At 41.1% G+C, this 13,610-nt stretch overlaps 1 protein-coding gene across 1 annotated transcript in view; it reads left to right on the forward strand.

Moving 5' to 3' along the window:
• Positions 1-13,610, forward strand: part of TCF7L1 (transcription factor 7 like 1) — a 158,707-nt gene that overhangs the window by 138,277 nt on the left and 6,820 nt on the right. Inside the window, exon 5 of the mRNA XM_061168806.1 lies at positions 13,234-13,366. Coding sequence (XP_061024789.1) covers positions 13,234-13,366 — 133 coding nt within the window. The remainder of the gene's footprint in view (positions 1-13,233; positions 13,367-13,610) is intronic.

The following is a 13,610-nucleotide window of genomic DNA, read 5'->3' on the forward strand; positions in this document are numbered from 1 at the left end:
CTCTCTCTCACGCACACACACAGACACATGCAGTATATATGAGTTTTTCTTAACAATTTGCCAGTAAGTTGGAAACATTGTGTCCCTTTACCCCTAAATACTTCAGATGTATTTCTTTAGAAGAAAGACAGTATCTTACAATGACCACAGTACAGTTATCAAAATCAAGAAATTAACATTTCATATTATCTAACCCACAATATATCTTCAAATTTCAGTAAATGTCCCAGTAATGTCTGTTAAGCTGTATGTGTTTCTTGGTCCACAGTTCAACCCAGGATCACAGGTTACATTTCGTTGCCAGTCCTTTAGTCTCCTTTAATCTCGCAGAGTTCCTTAGCCTTTCTCTTTCCTGACCTTGACATCTTTGGGGAAGTACAGACCAGCTATTTTGTAGAATGTCTCTCCATTTGGGTTTGTCTGAGGTTTCCTCATGGTTAGATTCAGGTTGTGCGTTTTTGGCAAGAACACCACCGCACTGATGTGCGCCTCTCCGTGCATCACATCGGGAGTCCGATGTCCATTTGTTCTTATTTATTTATTGTCCATTTGTCCCAAAGTCGGTGATGTTGGCTTTGATCGTTTGATTCAGGTGGTGTCTGACATGTGTTTCCTCTGTGAGGTTATTCTTTCCCTTTGTAATTAATAAGCGCTCTGTAGGGAGAGGCTTTGAAGTTACATAAATGCCCTGTTTCTCATCAAACTTGCACCCACGATTCATGGCAGGCATTGAAGGTTATCGACCTCCATCATTCCTTTATTAGTTTCTGCTACTGAGACTTAGCTTTTGGGAAACCTTACTTGTGTCTCCCAGCTCATGGACATCGTGGCAAGTCAAGTCTGTGCACTGATGACACAGATGAAAAAGATGATGATAGAGGACAGAAACTAAAAACCAGTCTACAAATAGTGTTCCTGAAGAAGACACCACACAACCAATAAAAACGGCAGTGGGCAATAAGAAAGTGAAACTGGGCTTTAAAAACAAAAACTAGGGACTTCCCTGGCGGTCCAGTGGTTAAGACTCCGTGCTTCCACTGCAGGGGGCATGGGTTCCATCCCTGGTCGGGAAACTAAGATCCCACATGCTGCACGGCATGGCCAAAAACTAAAAAACAAGTAAATAAATAAATAAAAACAAAAACTCAAGTGTATAGCTTGAAAGCACTCACCTGAATTCTACAAAGTAAATGAAAATTGACATTTACCTAGACACGTCCTGGCAACAGTCTGAACTGTAAGGGTTTAATTTGTTTTTTTTTTTTTCCTGCAAGCATCTATGCAGGAAGGAAAAGGCCAGTGTCAAAGGAGCAAAAATAAAGGTAAACTCAGGATTCTCTTTTGCTGCCTTTAATGCCAGCAAACAGTAGAAAAGGGAGAGTCTTGACAAGGAGAGATTTATACCAAGAATTTTGTGCCCAGTCCAATTTGCAAAGACCTCAGAAATGTACCACTGCTTCCAAGAAGGACCTAAAGCACGTTCTAATTCCCTGCAGCATTTTCTCTCTGCTGCTGCCCTACAGAGACCCTGGATTTATCGTCACATCTTTCAGAGCCTTCAGCTTACTGCTTGCCGCCTGTGAGGAGCTCAGAGAGTATTTGTTAGTACGTTAATATAGACTCTCATCCCGTCATTTTCTTCTCTGCGCTCCAGTCCACTGGCTTCCTGGGGGTTCTTCAAACACGCGGAGCATCCTGCCCACCTCGGAGCCAGTGCGCTGGGTGCCTTCTGCCAAAACACCCTTCCCTCTCATGCCCACACATCTCACTCCACTGCCTCCGTGCATTCATTCAAAAGTCATTTTCTCATTGAGGCCTTCCCTGATCAGCGTGTGTAACTTATAACCCACACCTGCCTCGCTTCTTATCTGCCGTCCCTGACTTGGTTTGTCTCCGTAACATTTATCACTATCTAATATTTTAGTTATTTATTTATTTGGCTTACTGTCCGTCCAATTAGAATGTACCTACCGCAAGGATAGGTATTTTTGTCTAAAAAGACAAGATTCACTAGTGCATTCACGAGACCTAGAACTGTGCCTGGCACATAGTTGACGCAACGTAAATACCTGGGATCCGTATTTTCTGCAGGGCCAATTAGATCAGCAATCCAGCCATGTCGTCAGAGACCCAGGTTCTTTCCACCTCTGCTTGTTGGCCTCCAGCCCTTTGACTGCCCAACTCGGTCCCTGCTGTGTAGACAGTCTCCACAAACATTTACCCAATAAATAAAAGTGTGAATTTCCATTTCTCTCAAAAATTCTGTATAGGAGACATACGTTCAAATTTCCTTTCTTTAATAGGATACGATGACAGAATTGGCAAAGAGCTTACATTTTGCCTTTAAAGTGGTATTTGTTAGAGAGTGGTGTGTGCGTGTGCACACACAGAGAGAATTGGGAGTTTTTTCCCTCAACTTTAATTAAGTTCCTCTTTGCCCCTGCTTATGTCATAAATCCACCGCTGCGACTGGACTGGTATTTTAGGAACAAACCAGTTTCCTTTTTCCCGCAAGTCCTGCATTTAAGCACATAATCTCCTGAAAACAGTTCTGGCCCACTAAAAGAGAAGGTTTTCTCAATCACTAAACAGACGATTGATTGTGGATAGAGCATATTTCTTAAACATATAAAATCAGGTACAGTTAGCAACCCTGTGCACCTCTGAGGATCTTTTCTGGGTGGTCTGTGGCTGCTTTGTAGGTGATACCACAGAATTAAGGCTCCTCTTTGCCTGATCTGAAAAACGTTATCCTTCCGATCGCTGAAATTCAGATCCGGAAGAGAAGGAGATAGTGAATGAACACTAGGAGCAGGAGGCTTTGTGAAGGCCTCAAACCAGTTACTGAGAGAAGCAGGCGGTGGAGAGTGGCAGGGCCTCATGGAAGGACGGTTTGTGGAGAGGTGGCTGGTCCATCTGCGGTGGAGCGTTGGCTTTACTTAGAGCTTGGAAGAAAGTCATGAACAGTAGAAGAGAGGATGAGTTGCTTCCTCAGGACCAGGAGTTTCAAGGAGAACTTTGGCTTGGATCAACCCTAGAAACAGACCAAAATAGACAAGAAAACACTTGAGCTGGGAAAGGGGTGGGTCTGCGTGATGGGCTGGAAGGATTCAGGTCCAAGGCGGCTCTGAGATGCTCTTCTTTGGATAAAACTGGGCTCGGCTACCTTGCCCAGGGAACACCTGTACCCTGGGTTGGGTGTGCTCTTTACACAACAGTCTGTCCACTGAGAGGTGTGTGGTGGTTCTCAGCATTCCTGCCCTTGGCCTGGGTTTATGCTGTGGACATCCTGCCCCTGGGGACAGCGAAGGAGCAAAAAAAGCGGGAACTTTTCTTGGGATGGTAGCCTCCTAGGAGAGCTTTCCCGGAGTCATCCCTAAAGAGAGTGATTTTTGCTAATCAGTCCCAGAGGCCTCATCTTCCCAGCCTGACCAGGGAAAAGTCTACCTTCCTCTTTCTTTCTGTGAACCCACCACTTTCCAGTCCATTTTTTTGGAAAATGATGCCACCTAATGGGAACCAATAATAATAACTCATGGAGTGTTAAAGTGAGGAGACCTGCATTTTCAAATATAACTCACATTTCCCTGCTTTGTACTTAACTCTGCCACCTATTCGGTGCTGTTTGTCAGTTTCTTTTTAAAAATTTTATTGCAAAATTTTTCAACCATATACAAAACAAGACAGTACAAAGAAATCCCATGTCCCCATCTCCTAGCCTTAACAACCATCAGTATTCTGCTGTGTTTATTTCATCTATCTTCCCAACACCCCTTCCCTTGTTTTTTCTTTTATTTTTTATTCATTGTTTTTGAATTTTTTAATTTAATTTAATTTTTTTATACAGCAGGTTCTTATTAGTTATCCATTTTATACATATTAGTGTATATATGTCAATCCCAATCTCCCAATTCATCATACCACCACCACCACCCACCACTGCCACTTTCCCCCGTTGGTGTCCATACGTTTGTTCTCTACATCTGTGTCTCAATTTCTTCCCTGCAAACTGGTTCATCTGTACCATATTTCTAGGTTCCACATATATGCATTACTATACGATATTTGTTTTTCTCTTTCTGACTTACTTCACTCTGTATGACAGTCACTAGGTCCATCCACGTCTCTATAAATGACCCAATTTCATTCCATTTTATGGCTAAATAATATTCCATTGTATATATGTACCACATCTTCTTTATCCATTCGTCTGTCGATGGGCATAGAGCTTACTTCCATGACCTGGCTATTGTAAATAGTGCTGCAATGAACATTGGGGTGCATGTGTCTTTTTGAATTATGGTCTTCTCTGGGTATATGCCCAGTAGTGGGATTGCTGGGTCATATGGTAATTCTATTTTTAGTTTTTTAAGGAACCTCCATACTGTTCTCCATAGTGGCTGTATCAGTTTACATTCCCACCAACAGTGCAAGAGGGTTCCCTTTTTTCCACACCCTCTCCAGCATTTGTTGTTTGTAGATTTTCTGATGATGCCCATTCTAACTGGTGTGAGGTGATACCTCATTGTAGTTTTGATTTGCATTTCTCTAATAATTAGTGATGTTGAGCAGCTTTTCATGTGCCTCTTGGCCATCTGTATGTCTTCTTTGGAGAAATGTCTATTTAGGTCTTCTGCCCATTTTTGGATTGGGTTGTTTGTTTTTTTAATATTGAGCTGCATGAGCTGTTTATATATTTTGGAGATTAATCTTTGTCCGTTGGTTCATTTGCACATGTTTTATTCCATTCTGAAGGTTGTCTTTTCGTCTTGTTTGTAGTTTCTTTGCTTTGCAAAAGCTTTTAAGTTTCATTAGGTCCAATTTGTTTATCTTTGTTTTTATTTCCATTACTCTAGGAGGTGGATCAAAAAAGATCTTGCTGTGGTATATGTCATAGAGTGTTCCTCCTATGTTTTCCTCTAAGAGTTTTATAGTGTCCGGTCTTCTATTTAGGTCTCTAATCCATTTTCAGTTTATTTTTGTGTATGGTGTTAGGGAGTGTTCTAATTTCATTCTTTTACATTTAGCTGTCTAGTTTTCCCAGCACCACTTACTGAAGAGACTGTCTTTTCTCCATTGTATATCCTTGCCTCCTTTGTCATAGATCAGTTGACCATAGGTGCGTGGGTTTATCTCTGGGCTTTCTATCCTGTTCCATTGATCTATATTTCTGTTTTTGTGCCAGTACCATATTGTCTTGATTACTATAACTTTGTAGTATAGTCTGAAGTCAGGGAGTCTGATTCCTCCAGCTCCGTTTTTTTCCCTCAAGACTGCTTTGGCTATTCGGGGTCTTTTGTGTCTCCATACAAATTTTAAGATTTTTTGTTCTAGTTCTGTAAAAAAATGCCATTGGTAATTTGATAGGGATTGCATTGAATCTGTAGATTGCTTTGGGTAGTATAGTCATTTTCACAATATTGATTCTTCCAATCCAAGAACATGGTACATCTCTCCATCTGTTTGTATCATCTTTAATTTCTTTCATCAGTGTCTTATAGTTTTCTGCATACAGGTCTTTTGTCTCCCTAGGTAGGTTTATTCCTAGGTATTTTATTCTTTTTGTTGCAATGGTGAATGGGAGTGTTTCCTTAATTTCTCTTTCAGATTTTTCATCATTAGTGTATAGGAATGCAAGAGATTTCTGTGCATTAATTTTGTATCCTGCAACTTTACCAAATTAATTGATTAGCTCTAGTAGTTTTCTGGTGGCATCTTTAGGATTCTCTATGTATAGTATCATGTCATCTGCAAACAGTGACAGTTTTACTCCTTCTTTTCCAATTTGTATTCCTTTTATTTCTTTTTCTTCTCTGATTGTTGTGGCTAAAACTTGCAAAACTATGTTGAATAATAGTGGTGAGAGTGGACATCCTTGTCTTGTTCGTGATCTTAGAGGAAATGCTTTCAGTTTTTCACCACTGAGAATGATGTTTGCTGTAGGTTTGTCATATATGACCTTTATTATGTTGAGGTAGGTTCCCTCTATGCCCACTTCCTGGAGAGTTTTTATCATAAATGGGTGTTGAATTTTTGTCAGAAGCTTTTTCTGTATCTACTGAGATGATCATATGGTTTTTCTTCTTCAATTTGTTAATATGGTGTATCACATTGATTGATTTGCGTATATTGAAGGATCCTTGCATCCCTGGGATAAATCCCATTTGATCATGGTGTATGATCCTTTTAATGTGTTGTTGGATTCTGTTGGCTAGTATTTTGTTGAGGATTTTTGCATCTATATTCATCAGTGATATTGGTCTGTAATTTTCTTTTTTTGTAGTATCTTTGCCTGGTTTTGGTATCAGGGTGATGGTGGCCTCATAGAATGAGTTTGGGAGTGTTCCTTCCTCTGCAATTTTTTGGAAGAGTTTGCGAAGGAGGGGCATTAGCTCTTCTCTAAATGTTTGATAGAATTCACCTGTGAAGCCATCTGGTCCTGGACTTTTGTTTTTTGGAAGATTTTTAATCAGTTTCAATTTCATTACTTGTGATTGGTCTGTTCATATTTTCTATTTCTTCCTGGTTCAGTCTTGGAAGGTTATACCTTTCTAAGAATTTGTCCATTTTTTTCCAGCTTGTCCATTTTATTGGCATAGAGTTGCTTGTAGTAGTGTCTTAGGATGCTTTGTATTTCTGCGGTGTCTGTAACTTCTCTTTTTTCATTTCTAATTTTATTGATTTGAGTCCTGTCCCTCTTTTTCTTGATGAGTCTGGCTAATGGTTTATCAATTTTGTTTATCTTCTCAAAGAACCAGCTTTTAGTTTTATTGATCTTTGCTATTGTTTTCTTTGTTTCTATTTCATTTATTTCTGCTCTGATCTTTATGATTTCTTCCTTTCTGCTAACTTTGAGTTTTGTTTGTTCTTCGCTCTCTAGTTCCTTCAGGTGTAAGATTAGATTGTTTGAGATTTTTCTTGTTTCTTGAGGTAGGCTTGTATAGCTATAAACTTCCCTTTTAGAACTGCTTTTGCTGCATCCCATAGGTTTGGATAGTCGTGTTTTCCTTTCATTTGTCTCTAGGTATTTTTTGATTTCCTCTTTGATTTCTTCAGTGATCTCTTGGTTATTTAGTAACGTATTGTTTAGCCTCCATGTGTTTGTGTTTTTTACGTTTTTTTCCCTGTAATTCATTTCTAATTTCATAGCATTGTGGTCAGAAAAGATGCTTGATATGATTTCAATTTTCTTAAATTTATTGAGGCTTGATTTGTGACCCAAGATGTGATCTATCCTGGAGAATGTTCTGTGAGCATTTGAGAAGAAAGTGTAATCTGCTGTTTTGGGATGGAATGTCCTATAAATATCAATTAAATCTATCTGGTCTATTGTGTCATTTAAAGCTTGTGTTTCCTTATTAATTTTCTGTTTGTATGATCTGTCCATCGGTGTAAGTGAGGTGTTAAAGTCCCCCACTATTATTGTGTTTCTGTCGATTTCCTCTTTTAGAGCTCTTAGTAGTTGCCTTATGTATTGAGGTGCTCCTATGTTGGGTGCATATATATTTATAATTGTTATATCTTCTTCTTGGATTGATCCCTTGATCATTATGTAGTGTCCTTCCTTGTCTCTTGTGACTTTATTTTAAAGTCTATTTTGTCTGCTATGAGTATCGCTACTCCAGCTTTCTTTTGATTTCCATTCGCTTGGAATATCTTTTTCCATCCCCTCACTTTCAGTCTGTATGTGTCCCTAGGTCTGAAGTGGGTCTCTTGTAGACAGCATATATATGGCTCTTGTTTTAGTATCCATTCAGCAAGCCTGTGTCTTTTCGTTGGAGCATTTAATCCATTCACATTTAAGGTAATTATCGACATGTATGTTCCTATTACCATTTTCTTAATTGTTTTGGGTTTGTTTTTATAGGTCCTTTTCTTCTCTTGTGTTTCCCACTTAGAAAAGTTCCTTTAGCACTTGTTGTAGAGCTGGTTTGGTGGTGCTGAATTCTCTTAGCTTTTGCTTGTCTGTAAAGCTTTTGATTTCTCCATCGAATCTGAATGAGATCCTTGCCGGGTAGAGTAATCTTGGTTGTAGCTTCTTCCCTTTCATCACTTTAAGTATATCATGCCACTCCCTTCTGGCTTGTAGAGTTTCTGTTGAGAAATCAGCTGTTAACCTTATGGGAGTTCCCTTGTATGTTATTTGTCATTTTTCCCTTGCTGCTTTCCATAATTTTTCTTTGTCCTTAATTTTTGCCAGTTTGATTACTTTGTGTCTCGGCGTGTTTCTCCTTGGGTTTATCCTGTATGGGACTCTCTGCGCTTCCTGGACTTGCGTGGCTATTTCCTTTCCCATGTTAGGGAAGTTTTCAACTATAATCTCTTCAAATATTTTCTCGGGTCCGTTCTCTCTTCTCCTTCTGGGACCCCTATAATGCAAATGTTTTTGCGTTTAATGTTGTCCCAGAGGTCTCTTAGGCTGTCTTCATTTCTTTTCATTCTTTTTTCTTTATTCTGTTCCACAGCAGTGAATTCCACCATTCTGTCTTCCGGGTCACTTATCCGTTCTTCAGCCTCAGTTATTCTGCTATTGATTCCTTCTAGTGTAGTTTTCATTTCAGTTATTGTATTGTTCATCTCTGTTTGTTTGTTCTTTAATTCTTCTAGGTTTTTGTTAAACATTTCTTGCATCTTCTCTATCTTTGCCTCCATTCTTTTTCTGAGGTCCTGGATCATCTTCACTATCATTATTCTGAATTCTTTTTCTGGAAGGTTGCCTATCTCCACTTCATTTAGTTGTTTTCCTGGGGTTTTATCTTGTTCCTTCATCTGGTACATAGCCCTCTCTCTGCCTTTTCATCTTGTCTATCTTTCTGTGAATGTGGTTTTTGTTCCACAGGCTGCAGGATTGTAGTTCTTCTTGCTTGTGCTGTCTGCCCTCTGGTGGATGAGGCTATCTAAGAGGCTTGTGCAAGTTTCCTGGTGGGAGGGACTGGTGGTGGGTAGAGCTGGGTGTTGCTCTTGTGGGCAGAGCTCAGTAAAACTTTAATCTGCTTGTCTGCTGATGGGTGGGGCTGAGTTTCCTCCCTGTTGATTGTTTGGCCTGAGGCCACCCAGCACTGGAGCCTACAGGCTCTTTGGTGCCGCTAGACTCCGGGAGGGCTTATGCAAAGGAGTACTTCCCAGAACTTCTGCCGCCAGTGTCCTTGTCCCAACGGTGAGCCACAGCCACCCTCTGCCTCTGCAGGAGACCTTCCAACACTAGCAGGTAGGTCTGGTTCAGTCTCCTATGGGGTCACTGCTCCTTCCCCAGGTCCCGATGCACACACTACTTTGTGTGTGCCCTCCAAGAGTGGAGTCTCTGTTTCCCCCAGTCCTGTCGAAGTCCTGCAGTCAAATCCGGCTAGCCTTCAAAGTCTGATTCTCTAGGAATTCCTCCTCCCGTTGCCGGATCCCCAGGTTGGGAAGCCTGACGTGGGGCTCAGAACCTTCACTCCAGTGGGTGGACTTCTGTGGTATAAGTGTTCTCCAGTTCGTGAGTCACCCACCCAGCAGTTATGGGATTTGATTTTATTGTGATTGCGCCCCTCCTACCGTCTCATTATGGCTTCTACTTTGTCTTTGGATGTGGGTTATCTTTTTTGGTGAGTTCCAGTGTCTTCCTGTCGATGATTGTTCATCAGTTAGTTGTGATTCCATTGCTCTTGCAAGAGGGAGTGAGCGCACGTCCTTCTACTCTGCCATCTTGAACCCGAGCCTTCCAGACGTTTAGTCCTGTTTGTCAGTTTCTGATGAAGCCAAACTCAACAGCACATGGCCAGTCAGGATTCATAATACTATTAAGTATTTTAAGATGGCTCTATGTACATATATCCAATCATCACATAGTACACATTAAATATATAACAATCTTATTTGTCAATTATACCTCAATAAAGCTGAAATTTTAAATTTAAAAAAAGATGGCTATAAATGATATAAATGAAAAACAGATGTACAAGAAGTCTAAATGAATGGAGATATGCCAAAATGATAATAGTGACTGGGTTAGGCTAGTGTGATTATGGAGTTTTTTTGGTTTGTTTTTTTGTGTGTGTGTGATTGTGTTTTCTAAATGTTTTATAATATAGTTTGTATTTCTTTCTTAGGAAATTTGTGTTCATCGTAAGTATAGTTTTAAGTAGGTAATAACTAAATTGGAAAATACAGAAAGGGAAATAAGAAAAACAAAACCACCTGTAGTCCCACCACTCAGATATACTTACTGTTTACATTTTGGTGTGCTTCTAGTCTTTTTGTTTGTTTGTTTTTTCTTCCACTGTGCTGCACGGCTGGTGGGATGGGATCTTAGTTCCCCAACCAGGGATTGAACCCCAGCCCATGGTAGTGAAGCACCGAGTCCTAACCACTGGACCACCAGGGAACTGCCTCTAGTCTTTTTTTTAAATCATAGAATTTATGTGTTTTTTAAAAATTGTAATCATTCTGTGTAATTCTTTTATAATTTACTATCACTTTAGTAATAATTCTATTGCTTTTATGATACTAAAAATCACCCTTTAGACAAAGCTGTTTCCAGGAAACCTCAGTGCATCATTGAGTTGCATCAGGATCCTAGAAATCTGACCTTAAAATAGTTTTTTTATACTCTTATTTGTGCGGAATGTTCATGTATGTGGAGACCTCTTCAAAAGCCAGTGAGGGAACAGGTGAAAACAGTAAGAAGAAAAGAATTTTAGAATTTATTGTGCAACGTCAAATGTGCCCACTGAGGGTGGTGATAGGAAGTTGTTCAAGGTGAGGTACCAGCAGGGTCCAGCCGTGTGCCAGCGCCACCTAGTGGTTTTGGTTATGAACCATCTGCATTCTTGGTCTCATCTGCATTCTTGGTCTCACTTCTGTGAGTCTGAGAGCTGGGCCCCTGGGTTCTAGGCCTTGCTCCAGGACTCTGCCTCTCATCTCTGCTTAGCCCACTGAAAATGGAGCAAGATTAATGTCAGCACACGAATGCCTAGGAGATGTACCTATAGTTGCTTGCATGATGAGCACCCAAGGGGCACTGAGAAAAAGGCAGGAGGGCTCAGGAATCTATGAAACAAAACATTCAACTGGGAAGACAGAAGTTTGGAATTCTGGCCCCCTGAGATGCCACCAAATCATCATCCTTTTTACGAATCTCTTTTTAAATAAATCTCTTCTCCACTTGTAACTCATTTACCTTATTATCCGAAAAAATGTGTGTCAGTCCTTTCTCTGACAGATGTTTTGATTAGGCTGTTGAGGTGCCAGGTAGTGCAAGAGAAGACAGCCTGGTGTGTTAGAGCTATAAAGGGCTGATAGGAATCCAGTTCTACCACTTACTAGCCCTGTGGCTCAGGCTAAGTCACTTAATCTTTCCCCACTCAGTTTCCTCATTCCTCAAATGAAGATAATCATAGCTTTTTTGCTAGGTTATAATAAGGACGATAGCCATTTTTATAATAAAAATCTTTATTGTTAAGTCAGATGATGTCAAAACAATTAAAAATTAATTCAGTTTACTAATTCCAGGACACACAGGTTTTTCCCTTTTTTAACATTTCTGAAGCAGGATGTGTTGGTGACATGCCAGTGTTTTTGCTTTCTTAACAGTTACGTAAAATGTGCTCCTTACACTCGCTGGTGTTGTAAATGAAATGTGATAATTAGGTCAGCAGAGTGTTTGAAACTCTCCAGGGAGAACTGTTTTAAGTGCTCTTGGTGGTGTCTGTAAACCCTGAACATGACAGCTGGTTATATGAGGTCTGATGGTGACAATTCCCTCACTGCTCTGTTACCAGTCTCAAATGTGAACCCATGAGCTACCCTTTCTAGGAGGTTCATTTGGAAAGCGTGTGTTAAGGGACTTCCCTGGCGGTCCAGTGGTTAAGACTCCACGCTTCCATTGCCGGGGGCATGGGTTTGATCCCTGGTCGGGGAACTAAGATCCCTCATGCTGCACGATGCAGCCAAAGAGAAAAAAAACAAAACTGAAAAGGAAAGCGTGCGTTCTAAAGTCCCTGAGATTACACAGAGCACGGTTCATAATTCAGCAGCCTGTAGCATTTAGCACCACACAGCACACATGAAGTGAGTGATGGTGGGCTGTTTTGAAGAGGGTATGTAGGAGGGTGGATGTAATCCCTTCTCTAATTCTGTTGGTTCCTTCTCTGCTGTATAGACCGCTGCTTTCTCTCAAGTACTCTTCGAGGGCTGAATGGGATGTTGCATGGAAAATACCTGGTACCTACCTATTCAACCAAGTACATAACCACAGGTTTTACAGGCATATCTTGTTTTATTGTATTTTACTGTGCTTCGCAGATATTGCATTCTTTATGAATTGAAGGTTTATAGCAATCTTGCATCCAGCAAGTCTGTCGGCATCATTTTTCCAACAGCCTTTACTCACTTTGTGTCTCTGGGTCACATTTCAGTAATTCTCGTAATATTTCAAATTTATTCATTATTATTATATTTGTTATGCTGATCTGTGATCACTGATCTTTGATGTCACTATTGCAAAAAGATTACAACTCACTAAAGGCTCAGATGATAGTTAGCACCTTTTGACAATAAAGTATTTTTAATTAGGGTATGTGCATATTTTTTTAGACCTAATGCCATTGCACACTTAACAGACTACAGTATAGTGTAAACATAACTTTTTTTTTTTTAATTATTAGCACCTTTAATTTTTATTTATTTATTTATTTGGCTGTGTTGGGTCTTTGTTTCTGTGCAAGGGCTTCCTCTAGTTGCGGCGAGCGGGGGCCACGCTTCATCGCGGTGTGCGGGCCTCTCACTATCGTGGCCTCTCTTGTTGCGGAGCACAGGCTCCAGACGCGCAGGCTCATTAGTTGTGGCTCACGGGCCCAGTTGCTCCGCGGCATGTGGGATCTTCCCAGACCAGGGCTCGAACCCGTGTCCCCTGCATTAGTAGGCAGATTCTCAACCACTGCACCACCAGGGAAGCCCCAAACATAACTTTTATATGCACTGGGAGGGACTTCCCTGGCGATCCAGTGGTTAAGACTCTGCTCTTCCACTGCATGGGGTGCGGGTTCCATCCCTGGTCAGGGAACTAAGATCCCACACGCCCCGCAGCACAGCCAAAAAAAAAAAATAGATTTATGCACCGGGAAACCAAAAACTGTGTGTGATTTGCTTTACTGCAAATAAAGCAGTAAACGGAACCTGCAGTATCTCTGAGGTCTGCCCGTACTCTCCATCTCCTTGGCAACTGTCCCTAGTCTTTTTCTTTCTGTCTTTCAGTCTAATAAAGTTCCTGTTGTTCAGCACCCACACCACATGCATCCGTTGACGCCCCTCATCACCTACAGCAACGACCACTTCTCCCCTGGCTCCCCTCCCACACACCTCTCCCCAGAGATCGATCCAAAGACAGGTGAGTCAGCAGCGGCTCAGGCTGGACCAGCTCCACAGCTCCAGTGGGGGTGGGCTTTTCTTCTCGGGGAGTATTTCAGCCCTGGAATCAGACAGACCTGGGTTCAAACCATGTCTCCAACTCTGAATTGTCTCTAACCCTGCCCACTAAGTTTAGCCTTTTTGCTAAAAAGTTTCACCAGTTCGCTCATCAGTGCCTTACGTGTCCCTTCTGCATCACTGGGTCATTGTGAGGATGAAAGGAG

This window comes from Eubalaena glacialis, chromosome 14 (assembly GCF_028564815.1).
Source record: "Eubalaena glacialis isolate mEubGla1 chromosome 14, mEubGla1.1.hap2.+ XY, whole genome shotgun sequence".
NCBI classification, from domain to species: Eukaryota; Metazoa; Chordata; class Mammalia; order Artiodactyla; family Balaenidae; genus Eubalaena; species Eubalaena glacialis.